This window comes from Anastrepha ludens, chromosome 3, assembly GCF_028408465.1.
Source record: "Anastrepha ludens isolate Willacy chromosome 3, idAnaLude1.1, whole genome shotgun sequence".
NCBI classification, from domain to species: Eukaryota; Metazoa; Arthropoda; class Insecta; order Diptera; family Tephritidae; genus Anastrepha; species Anastrepha ludens.
In genome coordinates this window covers 47,942,855-47,964,486 of record NC_071499.1, presented here as the reverse complement: position 1 = coordinate 47,964,486, position 21,632 = coordinate 47,942,855, and the positions used below count along the sequence as shown (strand labels likewise).

The 21,632-nt window shown below is 38.2% G+C and overlaps 1 protein-coding gene across 2 annotated transcripts in view; it reads left to right on the top strand.

Moving 5' to 3' along the window:
* LOC128857892 (furin-like protease 2) overlaps positions 1 to 21,632 on the top strand; it is a 239,035-nt gene that overhangs the window by 103,244 nt on the left and 114,159 nt on the right. For both annotated transcript variants that reach the window (XM_054093712.1, XM_054093711.1), the window contains exons 6-7: positions 12,769 to 12,928; positions 14,360 to 14,663. In XM_054093712.1, coding sequence (XP_053949687.1) covers positions 12,769 to 12,928; positions 14,360 to 14,663 — 464 coding nt within the window. The remainder of the gene's footprint in view (positions 1 to 12,768; positions 12,929 to 14,359; positions 14,664 to 21,632) is intronic.

Sequence of the window (21,632 nt, the reverse complement as noted above, 5' to 3'; positions counted from 1 at the left end):
ACTCCCATAACTTTTCGAGTTATATTCAAATAAGTGCACTAAATGATAAATTAGACATCTTTGCGGCGCTAGTAGACTTACTCGTAAATACACAAAACTTTCAAAATAAAAGAATTAACTTCTATCGAAAAAGTAATAATATACTGCCTTTTCTCTAAAAAGTAATATTATACCGACATTTCTCTTCAAAATTGGTAGGGTCAAACTTGGTTTTCTACTGTTTGCTTACCAAGTTTCCTTAGAGTTAAGTGTAGAACTCGAATATGCCAAACTCTTTCTTCCAACAAAAATTGCTCTACCTTAATGTACAAGTCTATTATTAGGTGCTGCAGGGCGTATGAATAACTTTTGCAATTAAACAACGTTAAAAGCCTTACCGTTTGTGTGCTTCACTTGCTTTCATTTAGTTGTGTGTGTGGGATACCATTCATTTTTCATACTTTTTTAAATTTTTTTATTCAATTTTTATATATATACATATTTTAAACTCTGTGTACTTGACCTATATGGGCTAATTTAACCGTAGGGTGCACTGCTAAATATTTAAGTAAGAAGTCGTGTTGCCATGAAAAGCTCCTCCTTAAGAACCATTTGCCGTTCGGAGTCGACTTAAAACTGTATGTCTCTCCATTTGTACAAAAACATCAACTTCGGGCCTGTTGCGTAAACGCCACTCCTTAGCATTAAAAGCCCATTTATTGGTCCACCTTTCTAACTCCCCAAGTGATTAGTAAGTCGGCTTATTTGTTAAACAATTGTATTTGCAATTATTTTAAAAGTTTTGTCCATTCCTGTGGGTTAGTATTCAGCTGACTTCCGTTTGGAATTTCGAAATTTGCATATAAATGGGCAAACTTGCATCGCTTTAATGTGGCAGTCGGCCTATTATGAACAGAATTTATTTTTGCTTTTATTTTTGGCTCTGTTCTAAAGTCATTTGTTTTTCGTTGCACAACATTTTCTTCCAACAGTGTTTTAAGTGTACCATTTGAGGAGCCTTCACACACTGTGTCTTGGTGTTTTTGTTAAATTTTTTTTTTTTTTGTTTGGTTTTGTTAAATAATTTTATGGTGGCAGTTTGAGTTATGGCGCAAATACGAATTTATGCAAATAATGGTAGTATAACCGTTTTAAAGCAATAAAATTATGTTGTGCAATTGCAAGAAGTTTTCACAATATCAAACAATGCATTAACCTGGACAACGAGAGCTCTACTATTAACTCAAATTAGCATTTGGAATAGCTATGGTAGTAATAAATTTTAAATATTTAAAAAATATACTGAGAGCTACAGCTTATAATAGCAGGTGAATGGATGGAAGTTCAGGCCTAGCAAAAAAAAGTGGACGCGATTTTTATTCTACAGATGGACGAACAGATGTGGCTAAATCAATTCCTCACATAATTCTGAGAAATCATCAAATTTATTTTTTAAAGATAATCCCTGTTCCCAAATGTACCAATTTTGAATGACTCACTGAAGGACTTCGATCGGTATCTCGTGAATAACTTTAATATTGTTGGCTTCCAATGCCTCAAACGAAACTGGTTTATCCACGAAGCATTTAGGCTTTACACACCTCCACAAATAAAAGTCCAAAAGTGTGTTAGCACACTATCTCGGTGGTCAATCCACGAAAGATGAACAACGACGTCGCCGTAAATCTATTGCCTCACGGATTGTATGCCAGAATCCTTCTTGTTAGAATGTTGGTACCAAATATTGTGGAGATTTCGGACTTCAATTTCCGGTATCAAAATGTCGTCTATCATGGCGCGATAGCATTCGCCATTCACTGTTACATTGGCGCCAGCCTCGAGTTTGCAGAAATATGGGTGGGTGATCTCTCCAGCTCATAGGCCGCACCAAGCGGTTGTTTTCAATGGATGTAATTGCTGTTCTTGAATACTTTTGAATTGCACTTTAGCTGAAATACAGCAATTTTGCTTAGCGACATAGCCATTAAGCCAAAAAGGGGCCTAATCGCTGAACACCATCAGTTGGCCTGAGCGCGCGATGCACACTTTTCACAGAGCTTCAATTTTCGTAATGCATCTGTGCGATTTGTAAACGTTGTTGAGGCGTAGGTCTTTCCATGATAAAATATCAAGGAATACTGAAAAAATTATGTATTTAATTTGACAGTAGTCACGCGTGATTTGTCAAAAAAACTCTTATTGGAAAAGCTACCTCCAATCTGATCACATTTTACACTCGCTTACATTCGAAAAAGAAAAACGTCCAAAAAAAAGGAGGAAGAAGATTAAAAGTTTTGTTTTGAAATGTTTATAAAATGGAAATATTTTCAGAATTTTTACTTCTCTTTAATAAATTCAGGTGATTTTCATTCAAATTTCCATGTAAAAGATATGGAGCCTTCTTTCTATAGCAAAAATGCCTAAGACCGATTTTTAAAAAAAATTTTGAAAAATGAAAGCGATCTCGGGGCCACTTCGAAATACACTTTGTTATACCAAAATTCAATCAGCTAAAAAACTGCATACTCGAAATTCTTGGAGTGATTCTGATTAGAAAGTTTGAAATGTTGTTGAAAATTCATTGAATTTTTATTTGATTAAAGGGGAGCCTGGTTTATGAGGTCTAAAAATTGCATCTCTTTGCGATTTTTTTTTTTAAGGAAAAAATTAATAGCACTGCAAAGTTTTTTCTATCTTTTAATGAACATTTAAAAAGTATACAACATTTTTATACTGGTTAAAATAAGTTGAAAAAAAAGTTTAACATAGAAATTAGTAGAGCGCTGCAACGCTGGAGCTTCCAACTGGCGTACAAGATACAGCTCGTAATTATTATCTAAAGCAAAAAATTCAAATGGATTTCTAATTATCATGATTTTTTATTCAAGAGGAACTAAGAAAACTGAGAGAAATTCCAAAATTTCAACTTTTTGGAGGTTTTAAAGAAAAAAATGCCTTTCTATAAAAAAAAACTCACTTTAACTTGGTATAAAAATCTTGAAAATTTTTTGTTATCTATTTGTTGGTTCAAATAGAAGAGAATTTAATACTGAAGGGAACAAGCTATGATACATTTCAAAAGGTTCAGTAGTTTTTTTTTTTCATTCATGTAGGCCAATTCAAAGAAATCATAAAAATGGAAAGTCGACAAAAGAAGATAAAGTTTGTACTATAGCTGTCCGGTCACAGCGGTCTATGGAAATATTGAGAATTAGGCTCTGTAACTTTGTGTGAATATTTTGAAATATATTAGGAATCGCTTAAAACGAAAAAAAATGATTTTTTTACCTTATGAACCAGGCTTCACCCTTAACACAAAGTTTGAGGCATGGATTCATATGTGTTTTGGTTGGAGAATGAAGAAAATTATTAAAATTAAATTAGCAAAAAAAAATAATAGTTAAGTGATACTGTAATCCAGTGAATGACTTCATGAGTAGCCGTCCTAGCAAATTCTCTATTAAGGCACAGTGCCGTTTGCCATTCAAGAACAACTTTAGTAATGGAAGTAGTAATGAAAGTAATAAAAAATTTACAAATATTGGACGACAAACTAATCGCAGTTTTAAAAACAAATTTTGAAAAAAAAAAAAATTATTTAAATATCTAAATATCTCCTTACATACATGTCTTATATTTACTAGAAATTTTCTAATCCGCAACTTAGCAACACCTCACCAGCTTATCCTGTGTCACACATAAAAATATGCCCGGGCTAAGCTACCTTACCGCTAAACATTTTTCTCACACTCCAAAAAAAGGGAGATTTTAAAATGAGCAAAAATGAAAAATATATATTAATAAAAAAATAAACAGTCAAATCATCGTCATTATCTGCAATAGCAACCTTTTTTGTGTATCAATAACACCAACAAAGCACTGCGAGAGTTACTATCTGTGTGTGTGTGTATGTGTGCGTGCACGGTTGTATGGGGATGTCCTTAATCAAACGCCTCCTTGCCAGGTTTGGCTATCCTATTTTAAATTGAACACCGTTAACCGCAGTCATCATCGTTGCTGTGCTAGCAATATTCTCGAATGTCATTTGCAGTGTGGCTGAATTGCGGCCAGGCTAGTGTTACTTTCATGCCTGAAATTGTTTACTTTGCTCGCTTTTCGGCGCTCCTTCGTTACATCTAAGCTGTTTAAGAATATTGTTTGTGCGCAAGATGTCCAAAGGATCAGCAAGAAAGTAGCCAGACAGCCAGCCACACAGCAACACAGCAACACGGCCAACAGCGCATACAAATGCCTATTACTGGGCGTTAAGGCAAATGGCTGTAAGTGCCCATATACACAAAATCACACTCACACACACACGCACACATATACGTATGGTAAAAATGCCTGATTCTCGGATCATCTGCCTTGCATTAAAGTTTATTTTCATGCTGCTTTTCTGCCTTCTTAGCGTCTCCTTATCAATATTATCTGCGCCACAGTACCCTCTGCTTTTTGTGCTGTGTAACTTTGGCTTTGTGTGCGCTTGCGTGTGTGTGTGTGTGTATGTGATGATTTTTTCTACTCTACTTTCAATTTAAAAATGTAAATTTTTACAAACAAATCACGCGTTTTCCAGGCGGTTGGGCAGCTCATTTGATGATTTTGTACTATTCGTACAGCGGCTCGCGCGCGCTCTCTGCCACTCTTTGCCTCCTTCATTGCATTGATTGGACGGTCAACTTAGCGAAAATATTTTCGGTAATATTGGATTACTTTAGCCGTTTATTTGCCAGTTTGCTCTGGTCGTTTGTTTAGTACTCCATTATGAGTAATAGCGTATAAGTAATAACATTTATCTACAAATCGGATAATGGCGTCACAAAAGCAGGAAGATACGCAATAGGAAAGCGCGCACAAAAAAAAAAGCAGAAAGCGATTGAAAGATAATTCAATCGGAATTGAAGTATTGGAATAACCCGTCAAATGGCCGAATGATTTTTTATGCTACAATAAATATTTTCATGTTTTCATTTATTTCGACAAAAAAAGAAAAAACAGCACAAATATAAAAATAAATATCGAAGTGAATGTGCGCCTCATTATCGTTGGACTGTTATTGGTATATTTGGAAAAGAAAATTGTGTTTCATAATATTCTAACAACAATAAAATACGATAATATAAGATGCTGGGGTATCGAAAAAATGTAATATAATTCCAAACTAACTTCAGCCACGCACATGAAAACTAAGTTGACCTTCGTAGCTGAATTTCTATCATTCATAGCATTAGCGAGGCATATATTTCTTAAATCATACTAACCCAAATCTACAGGGTTTGATTGAAAAGTAATGAGCCTTCCCGCGCGGAGCGTCTGTCTGCCAAGCGATCAGCCGAATCGGCTGGTGGGGGAAAATGATCGTTGGACCTTCCCCTTCCAGAAACCGGTTCGCTGGCAACAGCGGTGCAGACAACATCGATCCACGCGTTAAAGCTGTTTTAAAAGTGTGTCAGGATTTTGCAGTGGCGAAAATCTAAGGTCAAAACCATCCTGAACATCTTTTTCGACTCTCGAGGCATCGCCCACAAGGAGTTTGTACCTCCAGGAAGCACTGTAAACGCGGATTTTACAAAGAAGTGCCCCTTCGGCTGAAAAGTCGCGTCACCCGGGTTCGGCCCGACCTCGTCAACAAATGGACCCTTCATCACGACAATGCGCCGGCGCACACCGCCTTCCTCTGCACCTCTGCATTGGCCAAGATGGGGGTTCGTTGCTTCCCGAAACTCCCTACAGCCCAGACCTGTGCCCTCCAGACTTCTTCTTGTTCCCGCGCCTGGAAACAAAGCTGAAGGGAAGGCGTTTCGACTCCATGGAGGCGATCCAAAAAACTGTGACAGCCGACTTGAACGCGAGTCCGGCGGATGAGTTTAAAAAATGTTACCTGCAGTGGAAGGACCGCTACCAGCGGTGTACTGACGCTCAAGGGTCCTATTTTGAAGAATATTAGTCGTATAAGCCAAAAGATTTAATAAAACTGCTTAAAAAAAATAGGGCTCATTACTTTTCAATCAAACCCCGTAGCCAGGGATATTCAAATCAAATATGTTGAAACATGGACAAAGTCCCCCAGAGACATAGTCAGCTTTCAGTCTGCGTAGACAAACTATAACCCATGCGCAAGCTTACGTCGTCTCTACACCAGCAGTTTAGTAAGTTAACTGAAGAGCTATCCAAATAGTTTTATTTTATTATTGCTCTTAACGCTTCCCTATACTTAGCCCATTTCAAGAACCATATCTTTGCCAATAGTCCTGATAATTTTAGATCCTCTTCCAGCTTAGAGTGTTAACTCCGAAGCTTCTCGAACTACCTGCCTATGCATCCCACAACTAGGCTCTCTCTCAGCGTAAGCTCTGTGCCGAAAGTCCCCGCCTTTCTTTCATATTCAGCTGATAATTTCAGTGTATTTTAGTAGTCAGCTCGCTTGGAACACGATATCTGTCCTAGGAGTTCCTTCTTATATTCGCGTCTAATAATTCCGCCCATCTTCTTCTAGGCAAGAGTGTCAACTGCAGTGCTTTAGGAAGTCGCTCCCGTTATTAGCTTCTTTCGAGCACCAAATCATTCTTGATTGTTCCGATAGATCCTTCTTCCATATTTTCACAGCTGATAATCCTAGTACAATCTCTGCCGGATAAGAGTGCCAACTGCAAAGCTTCAAGAACTCCCTCCCAATGTAAGCCAGTGTTTAGGTCGCTGTGAGTACTATGTCTTTCAAAATTTTTCCCCTGATAACTCTAGTAACTTCTTTCGAGTACGACTGGCAACTCCAAAGTTTCTAAAACTCCCTGCTATTCCATTACCAGTACTCAGCTTCAACTAAGCACGAAGTCTGTGCCGAGAGTCTCCACCCGTCTTTCATATTTCCATACTTTACAATTTTAGCTCCCTCTTTCAGGTAGGAGTTTCAACTGCGGGGCTTCTTTCCAATGTACTTCAAAAAAGTCCCCTTCTCGAAAGTCCCGCCATTCTTTCATATTTTCGCACACGGTAATTTTAACAACCTCTGCCGGGTAGTAGCATAAACTGCGGAGCTTCAGAAACTCCCTAAGTAATCAAATTTTTCTCCGAACACCTTGGTTTAAGTACCTCTTGCGAGTTTTAGCCGTTCACCAGATTAAGAAAAAGCGTTCAAACCGCTCAGGATGCCAATTCGATTGCGAAAAATACATAACATCCAACACTTAGTAGTAGGAACACTTCATATTTCTTACATAGGAACATATTTCTTCTTCTTTATCATTGGGGAGGGGTAGGAGTCTTTTAAACCTCTTCCGGTTGTACCCTTCCAGTGAGGATTTTGCCTGGCATAGCGCCGTAATTTGATGTCAGCAAACCTTCCTTAATGTTAGCTTTTCACTTCTAAGCTTCTCCTTGATGATGTGTTGTCGCATAGCAAGGAAGGGCTCGAATCGTTTAATTGTCTTTCGCCAATGCGTCCGCTACTTCGTTCGCAATTACACCTGTATCCCTGTGCCCTGGGATCCAAATTAGCCAGATGCAATTGTACGTTCCTAATAGATTCAGTTTCTTGATGCATTTAAGATCCAGTGAGGACTTAATCTCACAGGATGATAGAACCTGCCTCTGAGGATGTCACCAGACTCATGACGCAGCACAATACTAACGGTAAGATATGAAGAGAAGTCGCTTACTTTTGTAACAGATCTCTTATACCACTTCTTTTCTTTAGGCCTTTATGAGTAGATGTACGAGTGAACGAGTTGAGATCAGAAAATGTTATCGGTCTCAAGGAGAATAGTGGCTGTCTGCTCATCCGCGACCTGATTCCGTGTCGTCCCGAAGTGGGCATGTACCCAACAAAGTATTGCCATATTTTTTTATTGCACAGGCAGCAAATATATGAAATCTTCCCTCACTACCGCGAATATCAAAATCCGATTTGGCAGAGCACTAATAGTGGCTTGGTTGTCTAATAAGGAGATAATAACAGCGTAGGCCAGAGTAAGCCTTTAAGGCTAACGGGAAAGACACCTTAGTACCAGGTTCACGTGCTTACACCTGCGCCTGTTCGTCACCTATCTTCTTCGTCTCTGGTCATTAATCACGCCGATCAGTTAAGAATTGCCAAAGCTGTTCAATAATTCCAGACTATGGTCAGATTAAGGTGACGCGCATTTTATTGCTGTAATACAATTTTTCTGAAAAATAAAAAAAATAGTCTCCCACAAGCTGCCAAATTTAAAACCAGATACGCAAACTTACTTCGTCTTTCCCGAGCAACAAAGTACTACTAAATACTACGAAAGTGGATGAAACTGCAATAAAAAGTAATAATTTGAAGTAGCAAAGTAGCAAAAAAGAAATATGATTAAGTATGGAATTGAAAACGGTAACAGCTGTGCACCTTTGCGCCATTTCGCCATTATACTAACGAAGTCCGAGCACTAAATTGTAGTTGCTGTTGTGCTTCGCTATTTTCCGCCAACATCCGGCACACCTCTCCTTGCAGCGATAATATAAATGACCTACTATTCAAGAGTTGATTGTTTTCAAAATTATTGCCAAACCACCAGCGGCAATAAACGTTATGGTATAGCAAAACACAAACACACACACACACCGGCATACACACATTCATATTCTCTCACCTCCAAGCGCTTGCCTAACTTATACCATCGCCGCCAAAAACAGCATCGTTATGCCCATTCTGACGCTGAAAAGGTGGAAATGACAACGGAAATATGTAGGAAAAAAAATTCCAAAAAAAATACATAGAAAATATTATGAAATAGGATACTACACAAATAGAAAGGTAACAATAAATAAATGCGCACACATCGAAATTGAAAACAACAAAAAAATTTATCTCGCTTCATTGAAAGTGGAAAGGAAACTCATTTCGTTGATTTCCCAAATGATTTCACAAATAAATTTTAGCGCCAATGCTAAAAACAAACAAAAACATGTTCCAGCCGAGCTGAAATAATCAGGTGCAGAGTGGTTTGCATCACCCTCGCCTGAGCTATGCCCCCCTCATACTGCATTTTTCTTTATTGCTTTGAAAAAATATCGCCCATAGTTCAAAATACGTTGAATGGAGTTGTGTGTCAATATTTATTTGTTTTGCGACTGCTTTGTTGTTATAGTCACTCATGCGTCTGGCTGTAGACTCAAGATATATTGTTGTGTTTTTAATTTACCAAAATTAATATTCCTCTGGCGGGTGTCATAGGAGAGGAGTGGGCAACCGCACGTGGCTTGTGGAATGTCAGATTAGCCTATTAGGAGCTTGATTTCAAGTTATGGCGCATGAAGCGTCAAAAATGATTACACAAAGTTTTGTAATACGACGGCGGCTCAGTTTGTGAGATGAAAAGCACTTATTTTTCTTCATTACTTATTTCTCAGATATTTCAAAAAATTTAGTCAAACTATCAACAAAAATGTTTTGAACTTGAAAATATGCCGAAATAGCTGACTTCCTCAAAAATAAAGCCTTCTCTTCGAAGCTAATTGGAAGCTCGTTCTTGTTAAAAAACTGTACGGCTGTTTTTTAGCTGTATGAGAACTATCGATGTCGATAACTACGATTTCACAGCTGAGAATGGCAAACTGTGTTGACATTTCTGTTCGGTAAGGTTTGGCCAATCATTATGAATCGTTTAACGCCTCCAAGTTGTGAAAAATTATTTTGGAAAAAAATAAAAGTGCGTGTAGCGTAGTGCACATAACAGAAGTGAAACTTTCAAGGCAGACAAAGAAAGAGGGAGAGACTCGAGAGAGAGAGATAGAGAGAGAGAAAGAATATATATCTAAATAAATTCACAGCATTTTCAGAGAATACAAATAGACAAAATTGACAGAAAACGGAGAATGGTCGAGCGGTGTAGGTAAACGCCGGACACAAACCTTGGCAACAACGCGCACTACTCCGAGCGTTTATCACCCGCACAAACGCAGCGACTTCAGGACCGCTGTAATGGCACAAATTACCGCAAGGCAATACCAATAAATCCGACGCCGGAACGAATGGCACTTTATAGTACGCACAAGCACTAGCCAGCAAACGAAAATAAGCGCCAAACCGTAGGCACCAAAAACAAAAACGCCAAAAAAATTGGGACCAAAAAACGCCGGAAACAGTAGGCACCAACGAAATATAACGCCTAAAAGTAGGCACAAAAGATATATTTCCTACAAGTTTTCACCAAAAAACAGGCGCCAAAAAGTAGGCAGTGTTATTTCTCACTAAAATTAGCAACTACAAGGAAAAACTCAGGAAGAATAGCCTAAAGTGTATATAAGGTATAGCTCTCTCTCTCTCCTTTTCCTCTGCGTTATATCTTTTTTCTCTCTCGCGGAACGAAAATGCCCAAAACGTTGCATGGCCTTAAAATTTTACTCTCCATTCTCGCTGGTCCATCGACGCCTAAAGAGTTTCACTTCAAAAATAAATCTGTTCGCGAAGCTCATAGAACGAAGTGTTGAAGAAGACGAGAAATGTCGCTTCATTGTCGCTCTCAACTTGTTGGCCTTTGTCCTTCGATTACGTGGGATATTGTACGTAAGGATCTTGGCTTACGTGCCCATATAATGCAGGTCGTGCTTGAATTCAAGCCAAATGTCCATCGTTTGCGTCGCATTTTTTGCTAATTAGACTCATTCAGATTTATTACTCAGATTTACTGGAAAAACTTATCAAAAATTGAACTGATCGAATGCGCCACGTAACTCTTAGTCGCGGCAGACATATGGCGGATATCATATTCCAAAAATATATGGCATGAAATTATCTACCAGATTACAATAAAAAAAATCATTTTGTATTGTATTATCATTTCAAGTATTGAAGCTGTTAAAAAATCACCAGGTACTAAGAAGGCGATAAGGATGGACTTTCGAGAGGGTGGTTAATTGTTTCAAAAGTACACTTCTGGAAGGCAGTCATCACAGTGTTTGTGACACTTATGAATGAGCGCACTGACGCCAAAAAAAGGTACACTTCGAAGTCATTTTGCCTTCCATTCTCCTTAGTAACAGCATTTTGTCCCTAACGAATGAAGAGAATACCCTCTCAATACAACTTCAAGCCATTCTTTTTTCACCCAATTGTGACTTCCAATTGACTTTCATAGCAGGTGATTCCCTTTTTTTATTTCCCAGCATAAACTCTTGCGTCAACCCAGTTTTATGGAGATGAACCCAGGTTTTATCCCCAGTATTTATCTGATTCATAAATTCATTGCCTTCAAAACAAGAAAGGTGATTGGAGTCTCTTTCAAATATTAACATCTGCCACTCTAAATCTGAAAAACTCCCTGAAATCTGAAGAGAATAAAATCGCAGCTGTTGAACATTTTAACACCTGCATCCAACAAGCAGCTGGGAAACCTACGCCTATTCTAAGTAAGCTACAATGCATAAGAATCTCTTCGTTTGTAAAAGAAAAACTGACTGAAAAACGTCAGCCTAGATAAAATCAAAAAATCGATGGTAACGCCCTTCGTATGGTTTGACAGGGAACGAAAAAGATGGTAATCTGTCGGTGCAAGCTCCGGAGAATACGGCGAATGCTGAAGTGCTGGAGTGCGACTTTAACGACTTATGTAATATAACTGGGACCTAGAGTTGTCGTGAAGGAGTAAGGTTTGACCATGTCGATTAGGTTGTTTATTTAATTTATCTGCTGGATTAAAATACAAAAAATGTCACTATTTTAGTCATGAAGTGCAGTGAAGCACACCATTTTTGAGTATCTCTTCTTGTGGCAACTGCAATATTCCGAGGTCATATATACTTTATCCGTTTATCTTTGGGTGTACACTAGGGCGGGTCGTTTTAAAAGCGCTCATTGCTCTGTGAAAATCGTATTCTAGGGAACAAAATAAGAAACTTTGCCGAAGGAACCATACCTCTAAAACGAATTCTGATGCCCCTCAATTTGGGTCAAACGAAAAATCCCACTTTGACCCATTTAGAGTGCTTCAATCGAGTCCAAATGTATGACCGACCACACTAACTTTGGACGGCCGATCCACCCATGCCAGTGGCACACCCCCTGGGGGGTTCCCCATACAATCATTTCAAAATATCACCATTTTTGGCCTTTACATGAGAAAAGAAACTAAAAAGTTCGACCCAAATTGGGGGACATCAGAATTCGTTTTAGAGGTATGGTTCCTTCGGCAAAGTTTCTTATTTTGATACCTAGAATATGATTTTCACAGAGCAATGGGTGATTTTTTTGCCTCCCCACAAATCGACCCGTCCTAGTGTACACCCTTCTACACTACTACAAACCCCCTATTTGGCAAAAGCTCAAACCTTTCGAATTGCAAAGCAGTCAAAATGAGAAATATTTCGATAACATTTTCAAGTTATTTAAAGAAAATATAAGCCAATTAAGCGTTACTAATTCTAATTCGGTCGCCGTAGCCGAATGGGTTGGTGCGTGATTACCATTTGGAATTCACAGATGGAACGTTGGTTCGAATCTCGGTGAAAGTAAAATTAATAAAAACATTTTTCTAATAGCGGTCGCCCCTCGGCAGGCAATGGCAAACCTCCGAGTGTATTTCTGCCATGAAAAAGCTCCTCATAAAAATATCTGCCGTTCGGAGTCGGTTGAAACTGTAGATCCCTCCATTTGTGGAACAACATCAAGACGCACACCACAAATAGGAGGAGGAGCTCGGCCAAGTACCTAACATAAGTGTACGCGCCAATTATTTATGTTTTTTTTTTTAATTCTAATTTATATAATAGAAATAAATCTTCCAATATCTCAGAAAAAATATAAACACTTTACTTAATTTCTTACAGGACCCCGACGCCTCTTTCGACATTAACGGCAACGATTCGGATCCAACGCCACAAGATAATGGTGATAACAAACACGGCACCCGGTGTGCAGGTGAAGTGGCTGCGGTCGCATTCAATAACTACTGCGGTGTTGGCGTAGCTTACAATGCGAGTATTGGTGGTAAGTAAATGCAATATTTGCTGTTATTTTGTAAAAACAAACCTGCAAAAGCCGAAGCATTCTTAATTCTGCTAACCCCGTAAGAAAAGCGTCACTGTAAAAAATACAGAAGGAAAATAACCAAACAGGTTAAAAGAGAAAGAAACGGCCGTGGATCAGAGAATGACGACCAACTCCAGCTCATTGCATATCCACTGATCGCTTCAAGCTAGTGACGAATTTCCCCAGGTGTGCGATATTCAAATCTGCAATATGCGACGAGAGTTGGGCAGCTGAGAAGAAGGTGCTGAGATGTTTCCACTTCGGCGTTCAGACAGCTTCTGCAGCAAATACTTGAAGCAATCTCAAGTCTCACCACATGAAAGCCTCACGGACAATGTAAGGATACCCACCAAATTCGAGAGATGTCGCTTTGTTAATCTTAGAAACTCCCTCGGGCGTCCCCGATCTACACCTGGTCGGATCTTGCGACTTTGTGGGTTTGCGCACTAGCTTAGCGCTCGCTGATTTGACGCGAGATTCATTTTTCCAGGAGTAGACCAAAAGCTTTCAACGGAACCCCAATTCTTTCATTTCGCAATGAAACCGTATGCAGGGTCCCCTGTCTAGCCAGCTTATCAGCCCAGCAGTTTCAATCTATGCCACTGAGAGCGGAAACCCAAATGAGCTTAATATCGAAGTACTCGGATGCATTCAAGAGAGAAGTCAGGCATTTCGCGACTAATTTCGAACGCACAAACAAGGTTAGCAACCCAGGTAACGAGAAGTTAACCGAGCTCGGCCCAAAATGGTACTCCGGTGCCACATTTGTAGAGCTGGAAGATGTTGGATATATCGCCACTTACCTACTTATCCCGTCCTCCGCGTAAGTGAATGCTTCCTTAGTTCCTTTCACAAAGAAGAAGAGATATACGTATTCTTATTCAAAGCGCTACTTATAGTCCTCATCGAAGCAGATTCAGAACGTTAGGAGAGCGCCCTGGAAGAGCTAATTGAACTGCTTTAAAGGAGCCGGATGGTTTGAAGCCATCTAGCGATAGGACTAGCGAACCTTTCTGAGCACCACAGTTGTTCTTTGCGACAATGCAGTGAAAACTCTTTCTTTCAACAGCAGCAAAACGTGACAGCAGCGAGCGAAATACATTTAAAAGCAGCTAATCTCTCAAGCGAGAATTTCTTTAATTATATCCTAAGCAATTCATATTAATTTAATGCTGCACTCAGTGTAACAACTATTCGCTTTCACATTCTGGCCACTGGCCGAATATTTTTATTTTTCCGCTTACATTGGACATTGTTCGTAAGCTCAGCTCATCCCCCCGCCTTCATCTCAATTTCCGCTTATACTCCTTTATAAACTTTATACAAATCAACCTGACTTACCTCAGATATTCTTTATTTTATTCCCTTTCTTGCATTTTCTCTTTGCAGGCGTCCGCATGTTGGACGGCAAAGTGAATGATGTTGTAGAGGCACAGGCATTGAGTTTAAATCCATCGCACATTGACATCTACAGTGCCTCTTGGGGTCCAGAGGACGATGGCTCGACCGTAGATGGTCCGGGACCATTGGCGCGGCGCGCTTTTATCTATGGCGTGACAAGCGGACGACAGGGCAAAGGCTCAATATTTGTATGGGCATCGGGCAATGGTGGACGCTACACGGACTCATGCAATTGTGATGGCTACACGAATTCAATTTTCACATTATCCATTTCGAGTGCAACACAAGGCGGGTAAGAAATTCATAGTCACCTACATATGTACATATGCATGCACCTACTTCATATATACATACATACATCAGTAGCTGATGGGTGTGAGTGAGTGAGAAGCGAGTGAGTTGGGAACAAATGCAAACATACAATTCACACATACATATGCAAATGGAGATATTTATATTATATGTAAACATATACACACATAGGCGAGTGAAATGTATGCCGAAAATCACAGCGAAATTTATTTATTCGGAAAATCCGCGCGCAAATGCGATTATATATTTTGCGTGCACAGAAAAATATGAATGCGCTGAGTTTTAGTGCTGCAAATGAAAGGGAAATTTTTATTTGTATTTTTTTTTTATATTTTTAATGTCATTTAGAGGCAATTCACTATAGAAATGTGTGATTTTTCAAATATTATAAAATTTTATTATTACATTTAAGCTTGTTGAATGGTGTGCTAATCGCCAAAGCAATTTTGGCCGAGCTCAATAATGCGTATCAGTCTTTTTTCTCTCCGCTGCATTTTAATTCACTGCACTTTTTGCTAGTTGCTGTGAAGCTCTTGGTGCTTATCAACCTGTTTTCTTTCGGAGTATTTGCTGACGCCCATGTGAAAACGTCCATAAAGCGTCCGCAGTATACTTTTACCTCGATCACTTCTAAGACTGCCATATTAGATGTTATTATAGTCCTTTATTTTGTGCCCCACGTACAACTGATACTGATGAGAGGGGAATATACCTATATTTAACAGTGATGTGGACGTGATGATGCAAATGCGCAAGCTGTTTCCTTGCCCGCTGTTAGAAATTTAAAAACCTGAATGCAAAAATGAAATGAAAATATATAAAAATTTTCTAAATGAAATTGAAAGCAAATTCAGTTATTTATTTTCGACATTTTCACTGGCTTTATACCAAACCTCAACTGTAGTTTACTCTCAACTGCTGTTAAATTAATTAATAATTAATAATTACGAGCTGTATCTTGTACGCCAGTTGGAAACTCCAACGTTGCAGCGCTCTACTAATTTCTATGTTAAACATTTTTTTCAACTTATTTTAACCAGTACAAAAATTGTTTATACTTTTTAAATGTTCACTAAAAGATAGAAAAAACTTTGCAGTGCTAAATTAATTTTTTCCTTAAAAAAAAAATCGCAAAGAGATGCAATTTTTAGACCTCATAAACCAGGCTCCCTCCTTAAGGGGTAACGGTGGTCTAGAGCTTGAAAATTGAGGATATTTTAGGGATTTTTTTTTTTTATTAAAAACGATATTTAATATTTTTAGGCGTTTTATTTAACTTCTAAAAATATGAAAATTTTTTTTTTTTTTATAATTTAAAAAATAGCGCTGAAGTCGACCCTCTCGAGAAATTGAACCTGCACGGTGTTATCCGCTTTGGCTCTTCTATTTATCTTAAACACAAAAGCCAAACAAACTATTAATCAATGTAACTGTTGCTATGTCCCGCTACTAGAATAAAAAATTAATAAAAAAAATTGACAAAATGGCGCGGTTTTGAATTTAACACTCTAAAAATCGGGTTTTTTTTAAGTTTTTTAATCAAAAAAATACGAAATAATTGAAATAATAACAGAATTCTTGTACGGGCGATAGTCATTGATGTTATGAACGACATATTAAAATTTCAGACGATTCGGTTGTATAGTTTTTTTTTTCTTTTTGACAACACCAGGTCGAAAAAAGTCGTTTCGAGATAAGTGAGTTTAAAGTTTGAGGTACAGGAGCGCACAGACTGCTCTCTACCTAGTTAGTGGACTGTAGAAGCCCGGCTATAATATTGGGAATTTCCGTATGAAAATTTTACGGTATTTTTTAAAAATACTATACTTTCGAAATATCAAAAAAAATCTATTTTTTTAAATTTCTAGACCACCAGGTCCCCGTCTCCTTCAATCATTACAAGCATCATGTAAGCTTTCAGGCGCAGCGCATCATAGATATAAAAGAAGGAAAATTAATTGTAAATTTCCATTCTTTCTTCCTTTACTCTAAGCATCAACATTAGGCTGGTCCCCAAAAAGTCAAGGGACAAGTTATTTATTATGGCATATCCTACCACGCCAATCCTCAAACGCTTCACTTTTGTCCTTATTGAAAACGAGGCACGTATTCCTTTATTACGAAATTGGCTGATATGAATGGTGTCGCAAGCCCTCCGTCTTTCAGATGAGAAAAAACTGTTTTTGCGCAAATTTGATTTAGAATCGGAAAAAATTAAAATTTTCAATAAGTAAGCAAATACTCTCTTTAGAAGTGAAATGAAATTTCATTTCTTATTTCTATTTCGAAGTAAGCGCATACATATATGAAAAAGGTGTCCTTTTTCTTCAAAAAATTTATTTCTACAATACATTTTAGTGGTTTTTATTTTTTTAATCAGGAATCAGGAACTAAACATATCTATCATTCACATATTTAAGTGCATTATCTGTTAGTTTTCTGGCACAAGTTGGCAAAAAACGACTTTATAAAGTAGATACACAGAAAACTTATTGTAGATTCATATAAAAATACATCGTGCACTCGTTAAGTGGAGAAAGTACGCAATACTGAAAAAATGGTCGAAAAAAAAATGCAATAAACGTTTTGCTGCCACTACTTCTTCAATGGTAGTTAACACACAAATTTCATTATCACTGAAAATTTAGTAATAGTAAAAATATTTGCAGAACCACTAAATATTTAGTTGCAGCGAAAATCTTTAGTGATAGTTAAACAGCTTCTTGAAGAATAAGAGTAAGACTATAGAAGCTGAAGAGGCGGTTTGTCTTGGAGTTCCCGCCAAGATAATCCGCCTCATCAAAGCTCTCTACGAGAACTCCGAACTGGCAGCGCTTCACAAATGCGATATCAGCGATCCATTCACTACCAATGCAGACGTAAGGCAAGATTGTCCCCTGTCGCCCCTTCTCTTCGCCATCGTCACTAACGTCATGAGCTATCTAACCCTGCCCAAAAAAGGCATCGAATGGAGTTTCAGCAGACATCTTGAGGACCTGGACTTCGACGAAGTCACAAACTCTCCGACATGCAAGCGAAAGCAGACGGACTAGTCGCGCTGGCATGCACTGTCGGACTGGAGGTCAACATCGCTAAGACCAAGGCCATAAGAGTCAACCACAACAACGCAAAGCAGATATTGGTTGACGCATACCCGGTGGAATTCGTTGAAAGCTTCTGCTACCACGGCTGCATCATCACGGCAGATGGTGTAGCAGATTAAGATGTCAACTGCAGACTAAACAAAGTAAGGGCGGCATTCGGGCGAATGCATACGGTATGGGGGAGTTTGCAAATCTTCAGGCGCACAAAACTACGAATATTCAGCTCATGTGTAAAGGCAGTACTGTTGTATGGAAGCGAAACATGGCTAGTCTGTAACACCATGACGCAAAGGCTATCTTTCGTCAACAAACGCCTCCGCATCGCAGAGCCATTCCATCATACAGTATTTCCTTCAATATTCTCAATAAAACAGAACTTAGTTATATCTCTACAGATGCATTTTATTGATTTGTTATGCTAAAATTCCCGATGGGTAGCGTTGATTGGAACAATCGACTTGTAAGTAAGAGTATTTCCACTTGCACCTTTATACTAAGGTTAGCTAAGATGATTATATAACCCCGTTTTATAATGATTACTTTACTCGCGTAGTCAATGGTTACTTTAAGGCTTGTAATAGTTTAGCAGAATGGTTAGCACAGCTTACTTGATTAGTTAAATAAGAGAATTACGCTAAATCCCGTTTTCCGAGATTAGCTCAAGCACCGAAACCGAACCCCTTTGCTTTGCGCCTCTCTCTTAAAGACCTCTGATTCACGTGCCTGATGAATTTTTTGTCTAGCAAAAGTCGTGCGCCAACAGGTTTATGCTGTTTCGCATTTTCTCTCTCTCTCTCTCTCTCTCTCTCTCTCTCTCTCTCTCTCTCTCTCTATCTGCTGCTCTTTATGCCAGTCTTCGTGATCGTATTCGTATTTCAAAATCGGTGTGAATATTTGCATTACAGGCGTACTAGCTCCGTTACAGGGCCCAGCACTCGAAGTGTAATCAATTAAAAAGGCCATAAATTTAGTTTGAAAAATTACTTTTATTCAACTCAAAGTAAAAAATGTGTGAAAATAATACAAAATTAAGAATCGATTTATCTACTTTTGCTCGATATGACCGCCTTTTGAGTCAGCTGCCCGAATGTGACTTGCAGGTATTTTGACCCACTCGTGAACAATGGCTTTTTTCAGCGCCTTAAGACTGGTGAATCCTTTAGTTCGAACTTTGCTCCCCAAAATGGCCCAAATAGAATAAATCGGATTCACGTCTGGTGAATTTTTGAGCCATTGTTTGGACGTTGTGAAGTTCGGAATGTTGTTTTTTAGGCATTCTTGGCTCACTCGAGCTTTGTGAGACGGTGCACAGTCCTGTTGAAACGTCCATGGTCTGCCACCGAAATGCGTGTCTACCCACGGCTTCAAAGCAACCTCCAGAATACTTTCGCGATAATATTTCGCATTTATCTTGACGACAGGCTCAATGAAAATGATTGGAGAGCGCCTCTCTGCGGTTACAGGGCCCCAAATCAACACCTGTGGCGGGTGCTGCCTCCTGGTGGCCAATCGATGACTCAAATTATCATATGTATATGAAAAATTTTCTTGTCAGAAAACACAATGTTCGTAAATTTGAGGTTTTTGGCCAAGCGAAGCAACTCCTTCGCTCTCTCAAGTCTCAATTGTTGCTGCTTTAGTGTGACATCATGCGCCCTGGATTTTGTAAGGCTTGACTTTGCGATCATTTTTCAGTATGCGGCGAATATTGCGGTCAAATATTTTCAGTTCCTTCGCCATTTGATTGGCAGTTCGTCGGGGATTTCGCTCAAGTCTCTGCTTGACTTTTTGAACGATTTCATGTGACGTTGCAATGTTTTCAGGACCACTTCCATGACGTTTCGCTATGCTACCAGTATCATTGCAACGAGTAATAGTGCGATAGACAAAAACTTTATTTACTTTAAGGTGCTCGAGCTCACGAACAATCGCTGGTTGTGATTTTCCAGCCAAATATAATGCAATCGCACTATTACGTTTGAAATCCATTGCTGATTTTCTTTTTTACCCGAATGCCGGATTCTGCATTACAATTCGTATAACGCTCTTAATACTTTGGATTGAAAGCTTTATATAAAATCAATATTGCTACATATTCATAAATATTATTTAAGCATTTTAATAAAAGTATGCTTTGAGTTGAAACCATAGAAATAAAGCACTATATTTGCAATTATAATAAGAAAATATTACAAATTAAAATCAACCATAAACTTTAATTACTCAAAATTACTCCACTCAATTGATATCGTTCATTTCACTATCCAAAACTGGCATGACTGATAGCAACCACCAACCACTAAAGTACAGTAATAATGTTGCTGTAGTTGTGGGCAATGTGTGGTGCATCGACCACAGTTAATAATAAAATATTTACTACGCCACACTTTTCAATTAAGCCATTTATTTATTTCCAAGCAGAAATATTTTAACATTTCTGTTAGTTTCATAGTTGCTGTTGCTATTCTGCAATCAACTATTGCAGAAAAGTCAATTATGGTCGAAATGAAAATTGCCATTTGTAGCGGTCAAACGAGTATTAGAAGCGTGTGACGAAAAAATTCAATAGTTTTTGCTTTTTTGTTTTTGCTTTTGGTATGGCCAAATACTCATTTAATTTCATTCGATTGCAAGTCATTTTGTTCTATCATAATGTGTTGGTACTTTGCGTTCTTAAATTGTGCGCACACATTGAACGCTGCTACATACATACATACGTACGATTCAAATAAAATTTTAAAATTTCCATTCGATTGCAGTGTCGCATATTTTCAGATATTATTTATTTATTTATTGTTTTTGTTTTTTTTTCTTTTGTTTTTTAATAAAACTAATTTGAATATTTATTTATTATTTGCCTTGCTCATATTTATTCACATTTAAAATCGTTCATACGAATGTTGAAGTGTTTGCTGTCCATGCACATGGATATTACGATAGCCTACTTTTAGGTGTGCACTGGTACAAGCAGAGTAGTAGTGGCGCTGTATTAGGTCTGCTATTAATTGGCACTTAATGAAGGCTTTCATGGCATTTTACGGTTAATGAAAGATTTAACAATCGTTTGTATGTATTTATGCGTGTTGGTGTATATGTGTGTGTGCATGAATATAGCATTAATACTTATAAGCATGCAAATACAAGGTCTTTGAAGTTCAAGTTAATTTCAGAGTTAATAGCAGAGCCAGCTGGACTAGAGTTGTTTAGTGAAAATTAGAAGCTACTCTCAATATAATCAACCGATTTTGTAAGCTCACTGCTTATGCCGCGCGTTTCTTTTGCTGGTCACACCCATCGAGTGGCACACCCATTGCTCGAGCCAACCTTACTACTGGCTTCATTTAGCTCAACAACATATTCTGTATCAAAGTGTGATATGTTGCCGCAACGGCATGTCTGCGACATTAATATTAGCTACAATTATATGACATATTTAATGAAAGACCCTCAAAAAAACCAAGTGTACCCAAACAAACTCCCAAAAACTCTCAACAATTTGATCAAAATCTTATATATAAAAATGGAGACGTTTTTTTTGTGTTCGTTAGTCGCCGATTCACGCCTAAACGCATTCACCGATTTCAATCAAACTTTCACAGATCATTGGTATTGGTCCATAGATGGTTTATGTGAAGTTTTAAAGAAATCGGTAAAAGTATGCGTGCGTTGTGTAAGTGTGAAAAATACAATATTTGCGTGTTTCCCTTATACGGACATTACGTATACGGAATGAGAATACACACAAATGAATAGAATAAATACAGACATGAATAACATTGTTTCGATGTCGAGTGACGTATGCGACTGTATTATTCGTAACGCAATGGTTGTCCTCTTTTTTCTTT